Raw genomic sequence first — 14,972 nt, 5'->3', positions numbered from 1 at the left:
ATCTTTGGGCTACGGAGTACATGGCTAGCTGCTGGCACTACCGCCGACCGTCCACAGCTACACAGCAGTCCCCCCGGGAGGTCACTACTAGATTCAGACTTCCCGCTCATCTAACTTGCTCCAGTGGCCAATTTGGCATAAATTAGCTAGCCATCATGAAGACCGAGCTGGCATGACCCGCAGCCCAGCTAGAAGAGGCTTCCAGAACCAACGTGCCTCCCATTCGGCCCGTCCCAACCAGGGATCTACAAGAGCATGAACGGGACGGCATCAGTAACTCGCTGCGACGAGAACCGTGATTGGCAGCGGCTATGATTTATCCGACAGCTGGTCAGGAGATAGAGATGCCGTCCAAGTCTAAAAGATTCTCTTTTTGCTGGTGAGGATAGCGTCTCTGTGGGGTTTCAGAGCGAATCATTCCCATCACTCAAGTTACTCAACCTTAAGATGCGGTAATGAGGCAATCTCGACCGGAACAGCCGTCTATCTGTGCCGATGGCAGGGAAACCCCCACTCCAGCTGGCTGCGCCAGCTAAACGAAGCAGCAGTGCCTTTGGGGTAACACAGAGGAGCCACACATAAAGAGGAAACGAAGGAAGGGCCACAATTTTCCCTTTTCTAGCCAATGGAAACCCCTGGATCGACTAGATCGCAGAGAATTTTCCCAAGCTCACTGCAGGTAATTCGCTACTTTCTGCAGAAGCATGGAGCTCACCGATCCTTACTCGACAGATCTACATTTCTTTTGCGCCTCTTCCTCTTTTTAGGTTTACTCTATTGCGGTTTTGATGTTCGTTTTTGCCTTTTGCCTCATCTTTATTGCGCTTCATTCGTCCAAACTCAAAAGTACGCAGTGTTAACTTTGCACTTGCAGTTGATGTTCTCCACAACCATGTCGCCATTAACCTCATGCCAAGAGGAGATGTAGCCAAACAATAAGCAGCACTACGGCCCAGAGATCAGTGCTGAAAAAAAGAGGCAGTGTGGACAGGGCAAAGAACCCGGCACTCCGGCTTGGCCCAACCACCAATGGTCTATAGAAATTCAATTCAGCAGTCTACAGGGTGCCAGGCTCGTGGATCTCTTGTGCACCGCCAGTTCTGGCCTGAAGTCCCTCCTGCGCTCAGCAATAGGCGGCGGCGTCACCCCAAATGTCTTAAGTGAAAACGCCGGGTTACCCTCTCCCGTGGGGTTTATCCACCGTGACGGAGAGCTTATCTGCACTTGATGCATGGGTTTGGGCTGTGTTGCAGCCTGCGGGTGGCTGTATCTATGGACCCAGTGACTTTATCTTCAATTGCAGTCCTAGACCTCTCCCTCGGACCAGGGGAAGCCGTGCGACAAAATGGCCGTAATGCAGCGTTCCCAACCTGCGAGGACAACGCTGGTATATCGGGGGCCCCAGAATAGCATCGCAGTACAGTTGCGGGATATATAGCCCGGCCTGCCTTGCGCTGAGGGCCTCTGAGTTGTTTACACGGCGATTGATGCCCAATGACGTAGCTGAAACACTTCTGCCTCCCTTTGGCTTTGGCCCGATCTGACTGAACAACAAAGTCCGAATGGAAACACAAGACATCGTTCGTGGACCACTTAGATGACAGCAGCATGACGACAAGCCAGTCCCTCTGATGACCTGTCTGCTCTGTTGCCTGCGTACAACCGAGGGGACACACTTATCACCCCAGACTATTGCCCGTTCCGAAGAGCCTGGCTAAGCCACCAATGAATTCTCCCAGCCGTGGCACAGGAGCGGGCATCAGGTACACAGACCATGACATGCACCTCGTCGCCATGAGACACCCCAAAATGGCGAAGCCGGAGGGAGGAAGAGGAGGAGGGAAGAGTTACTCCGTGGACGAGGGCGAGAAGCAACGGTGATCAGCAGATGACATGGTAACCCGGGTGGTAACGACGGTCACCCGTCTGTCACCCACTTTGGGGGAAGAAGGCGAAAGCATGTTGCCCGCATGTATGCAAGACATCGTGATTCAGGCTTCCTGAATGGGAGGGAAGCCATCTGCCCCATCTGCCGACGCGAACTAGACGAGGGCCTTGTTTTAGCTTCCCAAGAGGAATTGGCACGGCACCTATCTTGGAACTAGAGCATTTAGTCTGAGGTAGATAGGCAGGAGGACCCCGTCGGGATAAGCGTCGCCTGGAGTTGAACGAGGGTCTAAAACCACCGGCAGCACAAAGCCAAAGCCACGGCGTGATTTCATGATTTTCGTTCCGTGAGTTAGAGGGAGGTATGTGCTCTGGCTTGGCTGATCTTTTTCTTTTTTGCCCCTCTTTGCCTTTTTTTTTTTTTGGCTGTGCCTCTTCTACATAAGTAGGGGGGAGCGTGTGAGCCTTCTGATCAGTGACGAGTCCATTTGCTTAGATTGCCCACGCGGCTCATGCTGAGATCCTTGTCATAACAGGGGAACTTTGCAGGTCCACCACCGGAGGAATCAACTAGCGCGACATGATTGAAGTCTTGGGTGAGGCGAGGGAGTAATCCGTACCTAGTCTCGAATCTCAACATCAGTACTACTCACCATCGAACCGGGTCTCTGGGGGTGGGCTGGACAAGTAGCCACCGTGTCGAGGAGCGCGATAGCCAGAATATTGGTTTGAGATCGTCGTAACTCGTAAGCCAGGCAGAGAGGTAGAATCCTTCCGAGGGCGACTGGGGGGATTTTAGTAATCCGGATTTGAGGATCGAGTGGCCTGATCCAACGATTGAGGATTTTCGAGTATGGAGCAGATAGTGGCTGGTCACTAGCTAACAGCTAGCTACTGTTGTACGGCGTAGCTATCTAGCCCTTGATCACTGCTAGCTATACAGAGCAGGCCGTCACTCGTCACGGTCCCTGTAGGGTCTACTGAGCAATGCAGTGCAGTGCAGTGCAGTGCAGTGCAGTGGTGCACCTCGTGGGCTTTGATAAACAAAGGCGGTAAGGACATTGATATCAATTGGAGGACAGAAGATGTACAGGGCGGTACGGAGTACCTCGAGATTACCTCGCGGATACCTCCGCATACCGTATGGGACCGCGGGGCCGGGCGTATCGGTAAAGTACCAGGGAGGTATTGAATATTGTTTGGAGCTCCAGCCAGCAGGACCTCCACTGCCCGATCCATGGGCATGGGGACGGCGCCCTGCTAGATAAGTGCTAAGCGCTCCGGTTCACCTGCATCTTCCCCAGCCCCAAGCCCACTGTTAGTTCTCACTAGCCCACTTAGCGGATTACGTTGTTGCCCGGGTCGTCACTTACTTCCCTACCTTGGAGGCTTGGAGCCCCCCCCCCCCCCTCTCCCCGAGGAAGACTATCACTCACTGGCAGAGGAGATACTAGTTACTCTACTCCATGACCAGCAGGATGGACTATGGAGCAGGCTGTGGAAGCTGGCAGGATCCCGTGGAATCCCAGCCATGACAGGACTGATGGTTCCCGAAACGCCGCTCCGTCCGTCCTGCGTCGGCAGGTCACAATCCGATGAACAACACACTAGACTCTTGGTACGGGTGCTACCTAGGTAGATGATTCCCGCTTATTATTATTTGTTCGAGAAGATTGGAATACTATTACAGAGGACTTATATACAATATATTCATGTTCATCAGCTTGTTATGGTGTCAGTCAGGAAGTGACACTGACTAACTAATTTAAGTAGTATTTCGACTGTAATAAGTAAGGCAGGTAGGAGCTCTGTACGGAGTAAACACTACCAGATACATGTGTAGATAGACACACACAGCCCAGACTAGATAGATACTGGATAGATAGTACTACTGCTACGATGGAGGGATCCTCACGATGGCGTACAGGGCTGGGCTGGGCTGGGCTGCGCGGTGCGGCGCGGAGCCCGCTACAGCCTAGAGAGATAGATACAGGGCAGAGCAGAGCCACACACACACACACACACACAAGCAGACCCTTTCTCCTCACCACAACTACATCTGGATTGGGAACAGCTTCTTTCTGGCTTTCCGTTTTCCCCGGGCCCATCATCGATGGCGGCGTTCTGTTCTGTCTCCTCTCTTCTCCTCTCCTCTCCTCCACTTCTTTCCTCCACTTCTTTCCTCCACCCCCCCATCCCCACCTCTTTCCTCTCTTCCTCTTGGACTCTCCCCTCTTTGGTACTTTTGGCCCACCACCGGGTACCACGACCAGGGCTACCTGATCTATGCAGGATGCAGGACGCAGGACGCAGGATGCAGCTGTAGGTGCTGTCCGTACTCCGTATCACGTACAAAAGTACGAGTCAGGTATGCATGTCGCATGTAGGAGGTACTATATTAAATACGTACATTGGGAAGGGTAAGTAGGTAGGTAGTAGGTAGGTATCTTGGGGGGAGACAGGGCCTATGGACTGAGATTAGGTGCCTCGATGTGGTGGATGGTGTGGACTGCCCGGGGATGCATGTATGTATGTATGTATGTATGTGGGTGTGTATGTATGTAGGTAGGTATGTGAGAGGCCGTGTGGGTGAGTGTGTGTGCCCCCAAATATGTACCTAAATGTAAATGTAAATTGTATCCATCCTGCCGGTGGTGGTCGGCGGTGGGTAGTAGTGTAGTACCTTAGTATCTAGTAGTAGGTATCCACGTAGGACACCTAACTATGGAGTATGGCTGGCTGGCTGGCTGGCTGGCTGTATGTGTGTACTTTATGTATGTATGTATGACTCGAGGCAGGTACGAGGTCGTACTATGCGTGTCTGATCTGGCTGTATGTATGTATGTATGTATGTATGTATGTATGCGGTACCCGTAATTACGGATTCACGGCTCAGCTGGATAATCTACTACCAAGTTACCTTAGTACAAGTAAAGTAGTTAGGTACAATAAGTAAGCACTCGAACGCTTCCTGCTTGCCTACTTGCCAGTCGCTTTTTCTCCTCTAGAGTTAGTAAGGCAGGCAAGTATCTATCTAGTCAGAAAACTAAGTGGGAGTAACACTCTTGCGTGCGCGATCCCCAATGCATGTCGGTTCTGGGTCCTCTAGTTGTCTTAGTTGTCTCCTCTTCTTCCCACGCCTCTGGTTCTCTCCCATGCGTCCCCACCCACTCTTGTTTCTTTGCCCCCCCCCCCAATCCATCCATCTATCCGTTCATCCCATCCCATCCCATCCCAGTATCGGGTTTTGATTTTATTTTGGGGTTTTTTTTTTTTATTTTTCTTTTTTGTAATTCTTAATCTCACAATAATTCTTTATTTTATTTCATGCTTGTTAGTATTTTCTTATTTCCTTATTTTCTTATTTTTTTTTTTTCAATTATGTGTCCGCCCCCCACCATTTTTATTTTACCTTCTTTCTTTTTTTTTTTTAATTATGGATATTTTCTCCTTTTGGTCATGATGATGATGATGATGATTATTTTATTTTTATTTGACTCCAGTCTGGTTTTCGTTTCACACCGCCGGATCTGCTGTCAAGTCCACCAACGGTTCGACGTACGATCGTCTCTTTGCTCCTCGCCAGCAATAAATAATGCCTAGGAAATAATAATAACCAGCATCGTTCCTGGACCTGGCTCTGGCTTGGGTTCTTCTTCCCTTCTGCATTCCTCCCCAACTGCCAGCTTCAGCGTCCCTGTCTCTTCCGGCAATCCATCCACATCCTCATCATCATCCTGATCATCATCCTGTTCTTCTGCTCGTTCCCCCCCCCTCTCTCCCGTATTTATTCGTCGACCGTCTAGATAAATTTGTATCCTTTGCTTCCGTTCTCGTTCTGGGCCATCTAAGAAAAACAACCTGCGCCTTTCTACTGTTTAATCCGGATACATCATACTGCTGGTCACTATCGTTGTAGTATTCGCACTTCCGGTCCGCGAACACATCAACCATCAATCAGATCGAGAGAAGACCACCGTTGTATAATCTCGACGGTACCCTTTCCTGTCCTTCCCCCAGACCCCCTCCCTCCGTCCGTCTCCCCTCCATTCTTCTCACGGTCGTCCGTGAGCTTCCCTCACCGTGGCTACCCTCGGGATCAGTGTGCTGGCGAACCTCCCATACTCGCACGCGGTGCATTCCTCGCAGCCCTATCATCACCCGCTGCCTGGCTACCATCTTGCCCAACCCGCCGGCTCCCTCTCTCCGGCTGCTCTTCACGAGTCGCCCGCTCTTCGGGAGAGAGAGGGGGCCTCGCAATGCCCTCGGCCGCTCCAGCTATCCTTCGACAGACCAACGGAGCATATGTCGCCCGCGGTTGCTGGCCCTGCCGATGAAGCTCGTACGTTCGAGAGGAAGAGGCCGCGCTCCGACGATGACTCCGCCTCCATCGAAGGGCCCGACGCGGTGCGTCCGCGGCCGCTGTCCTATCCTCAACCCTCTCGCTCCATCGGCGTGGAATCCATTCTGAACCCGCCCTCCAAAGCTGGCCCCGTTGCAGAGAACGGTCGGGAGGCATCGGGACCACAGCTGGCGACTGCATCGCCTTCGCGAGCCCGACTGCCTTCGTCTCCCACCGTGCATCTCCCTTCCCCGTCATTGCACCCCGCCAAGCGCCTGTCCTCGTCTCCCAGCATGAGAGCCCATCAGACACTCGCCCCGGCCTCGCCCTCAGCCCGCTTCGTCGCCGCAGGGGGCGTGTATGGCCCGAAAGTCGGCATCTCGCAGTCTCCTCTGGCTCACCCATCACGGCTAGGGTCCTATTCCACTGCCCCGGGCTCTCCGCTGCCCATGGAGGCCGCATCCACGCATCATCATCCCGCCCCCATCTCCGTCCACTCGACCCCGACTTTCCACAGCCGGCGGACCAGCGCCAACCCGACCCCAAACCCCAGCTCCCAGGAGACGAGCCCCACGACGCCGGTCTCGGCCTACAGCCAGCTGGGCCGGTCGTCTCCGGCGCTCACCACCGCCCCGATGTCCCAGACTACGCCCTCGTTCCTCAACGCCACCCCGTATGGAGCCGGCGACGCAGTCCCCCGACTGCCCTCCGTCATGGGAAGGAACAGGCACGCGAGCGAGGAATCGACTGCCGCGGGGGGTCACAAGCAGAGCATCTGCCCTACGGCATGATCCCATGCATCATCGACATGAAATCAGGCTCGTCCAGCCAGGCGGAGAAGCGCAAGGCCAACAGCGACGCATCACGGCGATTCCGGAACCGCAAGCGAAACGAGCTGCAGCTGGAACAGAAGATCACCGGGCAGCAGGACGAGATCCGGAAGCACACCGAAACGGTCCAGAGACAGGCCCAGGAGATCCGGTCGTTGATGCAGGAGCGGGACTTCTATCGTGCGGAGAGGGACTTCTTCCGGGACCATGTTGCTCGTCTGGTCCCGGCCGGCCAACTGCCCACCCGACCAGCCTCGCCGCGCGCCCTGAGGCCATCTTTCGAGCTGGCGGCTTCGGAGCGTGAGCGTGAGCGTGAGACAGCCTGGCATGCGTCGGAAGCTCCCCGGAAATCGACCGAGACCACGTCAGGCCCGAGTGGACCATTGATTCCCGCGCCCTCGACGATCGCTCGCTCGTCCAGCAGGCCGCCCGTGACTTGGTCGTCCACTCCGGCGTCTTCGTACGCGGCGGTCACTCCTATGCATCCCGATGAGCAGCAGGCGAGGTCCTTGCCGCAGTTCCCGGCCACATGGCCACGGAACTCGTAAACGCCAACACCAACACCACCGGGACGGTATGGTACTAGATTCCTGCATATCCATCCATCCGCAGAATCCACCGCAACACCCAGACCCAATATTCTTCCAGCAGCTCGCGGGTAGAGCTACTGGTAAGTACCAGGGAAACAACACTCTTGGTCAGGATGTCTTTTATTTAATATTGTTTTTTTCTTCTTTCGCCATTCCCTCGAGCACCATCATCCTCGAGTGATGTATCATCGGGAGTCGAAGAGCCATAAAAGTTCCTTTCTTGAGAAAAAAAAGCATGTTTTCTTAATATCATCATCATCATCTCATCTCATCTCATCTCATATCATGTCATGTTATCTGGGAGGCGACGTCGTCTTAAGCATTGTCGGAGCAAGGTCTCTCCGTGCAGGAGTGGTGTGATCTGCATGATTTGGATTTTGGGAGATTGGGTGTCCGGATCGTGGCTTTCTCTTTTTTTTTTTTCTTTTCTTTCGTTTTACATTTTCTCATACAGGGGGAGGATTCCGTGTTCTCTTCCTTCTCTGGACTCCAGGGGTTTTCCCTTCATGTTGATTTGGTATGTTTTTTTTTGTTTCCTTTTGGGTTGAGAGGTTTACAGTTGCACTGCACATATGCTCTTTTCACGAACATTACTTCTCTTTTCTTTACTTATATCTGTGTCTCTTTTTTTTTTTTTTTTTTTTTTTTGTTACTCGATATCGGGGATCACGATGAGTTGTTTGGATGGATGGGTGCGTGGGCGGCGTTGTCTCTTCTTTGCATTGGGAATGAAGGATCCACGCCACGCAGTTGGCATCTGGAGATACTACGGTACTACCGGTCTACCAGGTACCTGTTTGCTGCATGTGAGACCGGTCTTGCTGGGCTGCTGGGCAGGCTCTGATTTAGTTGTGTTGTATTGTCGATTCATTCAGACCCCAAGATACCTACCTACCACCGCGAGTCGGGTGGTGTGTTCAGTTTATTCAGCGAGACAATTGAGAGCAGCATCTTCCTTCCTTCCTTCCTTCCGGTTTATGCTTGTGGCTGTCCGGTACTAGACCGTATGTATCTATCCTTCCCCGTACAACAAGAACGACGACACCAGAAACAAACCAAACTGCGAGTGGCGGTGTCGGACAGGTCCGACGGCGATCTACAGCACGGTAGAGAATACTATCTAGGATAGTATCTGCTGCAGGTGCGGGAGCAGCCAGCGAGCTAGGGAACTGGTTACTGTTTCGAGGCTGTCCGAGATGGGCGAAGGATCTAGTGAGGGTCTAGTCTGTCTAGTTTGTTTAGTCGGTTTAGTGGGTTTAGTGTTGAGTTACCTAGTGACTCGGTCGGTCTGCAGTCCAGTCACGATCGCCTCAGGCTGCCAAGCGGCAAGCCCAGGCGTCGAGGCGTCGAGGCGTTGAGGCGTCGAGGCCGTCAGGCACCGATCTCGCCGGCGGTCCACGTGGTGGCCGACAGCCTATCAGGGCCCGGTTCACAGCCAGCCAGCAGAGCAGGTCCGCTAGCATGCGTCGTCGTCGCCTTCTTCAAGTCGGTCAGGAGCTTTTTCTCCTTGGGGAGACACTCCGTGTCTCCTCCGCTTTCTGGATCGCTCCCCCGCTATCCACAGCTTCCCACTCTAACAGCCCACTCCTACCCACTGCTCTCTTAAACCACATCCCTACCATCCCTGCACGTGGGACGACGACTTCGCCGTGCTAGCTGGGTTTGGCTGAGGAAACCACAACATGTCAGTGCAAAATGAAGGGGCTATATGAAGACCGTCCCGTCCGCAGAGACCCCGGCTGCTCTGTGTATCGCAAGAAGCTGTGTCTGGTCGTCACGATGGTTGTCCTCTCGACTCTCCTTCCCCTCTACCTTCTGTCCGGGTACGTGCAATCATTCCATCAAACCATCCATCCCATCCCTTTCGGATCGGAAATGCGGGGACAAACACTGACCCTCGTGCAGAGTCAGTTCCGGACGTGCGGTCCCCACCTCGAGATCCGAGTCGGCGGCCTGCGACACAGTCGATCAGGGCTACCAATGCTTCTCCCAGATCTCCCATCTCTGGGGCCAGTACGCGCCGTACTTCTCCGTCGCGAACGAGTCGGCCATCTCACCGGCCGTCCCTGACGGATGCCGGGTCACCTTCGCGCAGGTCCTCTCGCGCCACGGCGCCCGGTATCCCAGTGCCTCCAAGGGCAAGAAATACTCCGAGCTGATCGCGAAGATCCAAGCGAACGCGACGACGTCCTTCGAGGGCGCGTACGCGTTCCTCAACACGTACAACTACACCCTGGGCACCGACGACCTGGTCCCCTTCGGAGAGCAACAGATGGTCAACTCCGGGGTGAAGTTCTACCAGCGGTACGAGTCGCTCGCGAAGGACATCGTGCCGTTCATCCGCTCCTCCGGGTCGGATCGGGTGATCGCCTCGGGCAATAAATTCATCGAGGGGTTCCAGAGCACCAAGCTCCGGGACCCTCGCGCGCGGCCCGGCCAGGCCGCGCCGCACATCAGTGTGGTTATCTCCGAGGCCAGCAATGCCAACAACACCCTCGATCCGAGCACGTGTGCTGCGTTCGAGGACAGCGATTTGGCGGATGACGTGGAGGCCGATTTCGAGAGTACCTTTGTGCCGGCGATCCGGCAGCGGCTGGAGGCCGGGCTGGAGGGCGCGACTCTCACCGACAAGGAAGTCATCTATCTGATGGACATGTGCTCCTTCGACACGATCGCCAAAGACACCGTCGACACCAAACTCTCCCCCTTCTGCTACCTGTTCACCCACCCCGAATGGTCCCAGTACAACTACCTCCAGTCCCTGAACAAGTACTACGGCCACGGTGCCGGCAACCCCCTCGGTTCCACCCAGGGAGTCGGCTACGCCAACGAGCTCATCGCCCGTCTCACCCACTCCCCCGTCCACGACGACACATCCTCAAACCACACCCTGGACTCCAATCCCGCCTCCTTCCCGCTCAACGCTACCCTGTATGCGGATTTCTCCCACGATAACGGAATCACCTCCATCTTGTTCGCCCTGGGTCTGTATAATGTCACGACCCCGCTCTCGACCACCGCCGTGCAGTCGACTGCCGACACCGACGGGTATTCCGCTGCGTGGACCGTGCCGTTCGCCGCCAGGGTGTATATCGAGATGATGCAGTGTGAGGCGGAGAGGGAACCCTTGGTCAGGGTTCTGGTTAATGATCGCGTGGTGCCGCTGCATGGGTGCCAGGTTGATCGGTTGGGGAGATGTACGAGGGATGACTTTGTAAATGGCCTGAGTTTTGCCAGGGAGGGGGGCGATTGGGGGGAGTGTTCTGCTTAGGTTTTGAGAAGGGTTAGATGGTGTTAGATGGTGTTAGATATGGTATATTAGTGCTCATTTTTTCGTTTTCATATCCCCAATCCCCTTATCCCATCATCTCTAGTATCTACCTACCTACCTAGCCAGTCTGTTCTGTATCCTTCGACATTCTGCCACTCACTCACTCACTCACTCACTCCGCTCTAGACCTCTCGCCCCGCCATTTCAAAATGGCCCAGGGAGGAGTTCTCCTGACCCAGGAAGAGATTCTCCTAACCCTGGAAGGAGCTCTCCGTTCACAGTAGACTTCCTTTCTAATAACAAAGAGATCTAGATCACAGAGATGTAGAATATCACTCATCTCTTAGAGGGCTGGGGGGGGGGGGATTCTCCTGGTCTAGAGAGGAATTCTCCTGGTCCAGAGGGGAATTCTCCTGATCCAGAGAGAAACTCTCCTATCAGAGTAAACCTTCTAGTGAAGAACAAAGAGATCTAGAATACAGACATGGAGAATATCACTTATCTCTTAGAGGGCTGGGGGGGGATTCTCCTGACCCAGAGAGGAAATCTCCTGGTCTATAGAGGATATTTTCTGGTCCAGAGAGGAGTTCTCCTATCCGAGTAAACCTTCTAGCCAGTAACAAAGAGATACCAAGCAAATACATGAAGAATATTACAAGAGGAAATCTCCCGACCCAAGAGGGAGATCTCCTTGTTCACCACCGTGCCATATTTTCCCGACATGTGAATAGCTTCACCCCCCCGCGGGTATAAATACCCCCTCAACCCCCCGTCAACTCTCTCACTTTTTTTTTTCTCCCCTCCACACCAATCCTCTCTTATATATTTTACCTTCTACCTCCTGTATCTTCTACTCTCTACCTCCCAACCTCAGCTTAACCCTGTCCTGTCCTGACCTGACCTGCCCTGCCAATATCTCCCCCAGCTGGCGATATTGCACACACCCATGGCCCCTATACCCCTACCCTACCAGATAAGTTTATTACTGTCTGTCTGTCTGTCAGTCCGTCTGTCAGTCAGTCAGTCAGTCCTTCCCCCCCCCCCGGCTCTCTCCTGGTATATTTTTTATATTGTGATAATCCATCTGATAAGACCCCCCCCCCCCCCCCCAATTCCTATATATTCAATTTTTTTTCTTCTTTCGAAACCGAGGGCAAAAAAAAAACCACCTAAACCTTTAATTTCTTTCTTTCCAAGGAGATATATGCTATAGCATGCCTGCCTTGTGAAATGAAATAGTCTTCCACTCCGCTCCGCAAATCCCTTATATTATTCTTCTCCCCTTCTATATACTCCGCGCCAAATGGCAAAAACAAAGGTTACCTTCAAGTCCCTCTATATAAGGAATTTTTTTTTTCCTTTTCTTTCTTCATTGCTTTCCAGGTTTGGGGTGCGGGGGTCGGTTCGATGTTGAGATGCACTTTATATATGTACCTGGGAATTGAAGGTGTGGGGGTTGTAGGGCTAAGCATGAAAGAAATCACTGCTGGGGGTGGGTGGGTGGGGTGATCCTCGGACATTGAGGTGAAATTATGGCTGGGTTGTTTTCTGGTGTTGGCCGCACTGGGTTTGTTTTATATCATATTTCTTTTCTAGGGGTCCCCTGGCAAGGACTTCCACGTTCAAGTTGTGATTGTCTCTTCTCACTGGTTGGCCGTCTCGAGTGTTCATTCTTCTCACCCCTGTTTTTGATATATATACTCGACAAGCCTAGCCAGCTTGCAGTTACCTTCTCTTCCCTCTCCTGACCTGGTCTGGTGTTCCGTGGCTGTCCTGTACGATGATGCGACCTTCTCATTTCATTTTACTCATCACTTTTCCACCCCATTTGGGGTTCCTCTCTCCCTCCCGCACCTTTTTTATACTATACTATATTTACCCGACAAGACCGGTCATCTTGTCTTCTTCCTGTCCCCGCTGGCCTTGGCCTCTCTTGACCAGGCGCGCTCATATCTCCGGCTTGCTTATATACTTCACCAGAAGCGGAGTCAAGTTCTCGATGCCATTGGGCGTCGGGGCTAGGCTCAAAAGCATCACCAAGGCTTGCCTGCTTCCTTATATACTTCACCAGAAGCCGAGTCAAGTTCTCGATGCCATTGGGCGTCGGGGCTAGGCTCAAAAGCATCACCAAGGCTTGCCTGCTTCCTTATATACTTCACCAGAAGCCGAGTCAAGTTCTCGATGCCATTGGGCGTCGGGGCTAGGCTCAAAAACATCACTAGGCTTGCTTTGCTTCCTTGCTTTTATATACATATCGCCATCGGTTCACCACCACCAAGTCTTCCATCATCAGTTTGGTGAACCCCTTGGGTCGGCGGATGTTGGTACTGTTCAAGTGGTTCTTGGACTTCACTCCCGAGCATGCGGTCTGCTGTTGCTGCTGCTGCTGCAGGTGGGTGGGAGGACCGATACCGACGAGGTCATCAGGGTTGGGGGGTGGGATTGGGGCTGGTCACCCCATCGCATCTCGATCCACGTAGCGCTTCGCTACTCTGGGGTCGGACGTGCCACCTATTTGTCAGTCTGCTGCTGCTCCTGAGATCACCAGAAAGGACGGGAATTGGGGCTCGTCACCCCATCTCATCTCACCTTACCTGTCCGCCATTCTTTTTTTTTTTTTCTTTTTTCTTTTTTTTTTTTTTTTGGATATTATCAGGGTGTTTCTGACGAACCTGAGTGCTGCTGCGGCTGTGGCTGCGACAAGGTGATGATATCAGGATTTTCTGGTGGTTTTTTTTTTTCTTATATACCGATGAATGAAGATGATGAAGATGATGAAGATGATGATGATGATTGGATTGGTCCGGGACCTTCTGTTTTTGCTTGTCTGCTGATGAGGACTAAGACGAAAACGAAGACGAAGACGAAGACGAGATTGGTGGTTTCGAATGGGGCTCTGTATACTATATATATTTGGAGATGGAGACTGATTGGCTGGTGGCTTTCTGTTATTTCTTTCCGGGTTTGTTTTTTTTTTTTTTTTTTTTTTTTTTGCCCCAGGATGAATTCAATATCCTGACCCAAATGATGAAATGGAAATTCTGAGAGTATTACCTATCCTTCCTTCTTTCCAGACATTCTGGAATTGTAGAACTGTAGAACTGTAGACATAAAGTAAAGCGAAGTAAATAAAGTAAACAAAACAGGGTCAAGTAAGTAAAAAGAAAGTACTAATATACAAACAGTACATATACATACATTCTCCATCTGGTTAATTCTCATTCCCACCCTCCCTTTCTCCCCTCCCAACAAACCTCTTTGGCTTTTTATCCCCATACGCTATGACATACACCACATCAGCCGAATGCCGAATCCCCAACCGACAAGTTACCTCACAGGTACGTAGGTAGGTAGGTACATCCAAATAACACAAAAGACGGGGGGGGAAGACGGCAAACGAAGGGGAAGGGAATAATACATACTCCTCTCATAAAGCATCCAAGACGTATACATCAGGATCGGCAACGCCACGATCGTGGACAGCCATCTAGATGTCATTACCATCAGTATCAGCAGCATCGTCATCATCATCATCAGCGTCATTGCAGCGCTGCACCCAAAACAATCCTATCCCATTCCCACAATCCTACTTACTTACTTACTTACTTCCTAACCTCAACTCAACACAACTCAACTCAACCCAACCCAACCCAACCCAACCAAGACACATCCGCAAATGCAATACAACTAGTTACTCCGTAACTGAAAAAAAAAAGATAATAAAAAGACAACTCACCGTCTCGCAGCAGCTTTATACTCCTTCGTCTGCCGAATATCCCTCACCGCACCGGCGGGAGGCAGCTGTTGACGTGCGGCGGGGCCCGGACGACGCAGGTGCGCGTCCATGATGACACGGGGTTGTTGCTGCTGCTGCTGTTGTTGTTGTTGTTGGTTGGAGGACATTGTGCTTATATGATAGTTTAACGAGAGAGAGAGGATGGAGGTGATGGGAGTGGGAGTGGAAGTATCTATTGTGTGGTATGCAAGTATTGGGGTGGAGGTGGATAACCAGGTAAATGGGTGCAGTAGAGGAAGGGAAGGGTTGGTCGGGA

At 52.4% G+C, this 14,972-nt stretch overlaps 4 protein-coding genes across 4 annotated transcripts; 3 read left to right on the top strand and 1 right to left on the bottom strand.

Moving 5' to 3' along the window:
* Positions 1–5,105: 5,105 nt before the first annotated feature.
* On the top strand, positions 5,106–5,561 carry BO70DRAFT_219442 (uncharacterized protein). The gene has a single exon (XM_025538714.1). It carries the CDS (start codon positions 5,215–5,217, stop codon positions 5,488–5,490), a length of 276 nt encoding a protein of 91 aa, XP_025400588.1. The 5' UTR covers positions 5,106–5,214; the 3' UTR covers positions 5,491–5,561.
* Positions 5,562–6,192: 631 nt separating this feature from the next.
* Positions 6,193–7,636, top strand: BO70DRAFT_423207 (uncharacterized protein; the record flags this gene model as incomplete). The annotated part of the gene is made up of 2 exons (XM_025547593.1): positions 6,193–6,866; positions 6,911–7,636. 2 exons carry the CDS (start codon positions 6,193–6,195, stop codon positions 7,605–7,607), a joined length of 1,371 nt encoding a protein of 456 aa, XP_025400587.1. The 3' UTR covers positions 7,608–7,636.
* A 1,503-nt stretch (positions 7,637–9,139) lies between these two features.
* On the top strand, positions 9,140–10,973 carry BO70DRAFT_360839 (histidine phosphatase family protein). The gene is made up of 2 exons (XM_025542888.1): positions 9,140–9,472; positions 9,555–10,973. Exons 1-2 carry the CDS (start codon positions 9,345–9,347, stop codon positions 10,918–10,920), a joined length of 1,494 nt encoding a protein of 497 aa, XP_025400586.1. The 5' UTR covers positions 9,140–9,344; the 3' UTR covers positions 10,921–10,973.
* A 3,003-nt stretch (positions 10,974–13,976) lies between these two features.
* BO70DRAFT_428108 (uncharacterized protein) lies at positions 13,977–14,823 on the bottom strand (the record flags this gene model as incomplete). Its single annotated transcript, XM_025547943.1, has 3 exons — positions 13,977–14,199; positions 14,343–14,407; positions 14,657–14,823. 3 exons carry the CDS (start codon positions 14,821–14,823, stop codon positions 14,132–14,134), a joined length of 300 nt encoding a protein of 99 aa, XP_025400585.1. The 3' UTR covers positions 13,977–14,131.
* Between the last annotated feature and the right edge of the window lie 149 nt (positions 14,824–14,972).

The sequence above is a fragment of the Aspergillus heteromorphus genome, assembly GCF_003184545.1.
Source record: "Aspergillus heteromorphus CBS 117.55 chromosome Unknown BO70scaffold_8, whole genome shotgun sequence".
In the NCBI taxonomy this organism is placed as follows: domain Eukaryota; kingdom Fungi; phylum Ascomycota; class Eurotiomycetes; order Eurotiales; family Aspergillaceae; genus Aspergillus; species Aspergillus heteromorphus.
Note: the sequence above shows the minus strand (reverse complement) of the source record. Positions and strands in the feature narration are given on the sequence as shown.

What these genes read in the sequence shown, in the direction of transcription:
- BO70DRAFT_219442 (XM_025538714.1), top strand. Translation starts at nt 5,215, where the DNA reads ATGCTTGTTAGTATTTTCTTATTTCCTTATTTTCTTATTTTTTTTTTT.
- BO70DRAFT_360839 (XM_025542888.1), top strand. Translation starts at nt 9,345, where the DNA reads ATGAAGGGGCTATATGAAGACCGTCCCGTCCGCAGAGACCCCGGCTGC. An exon ending in CCCCTCTACCTTCTGTCCGG is followed by an intron (nt 9,473 to 9,554) that starts GTACGTGCAATC and finishes ACCCTCGTGCAG; the next exon opens with AGTCAGTTCCGGACGTGCGG.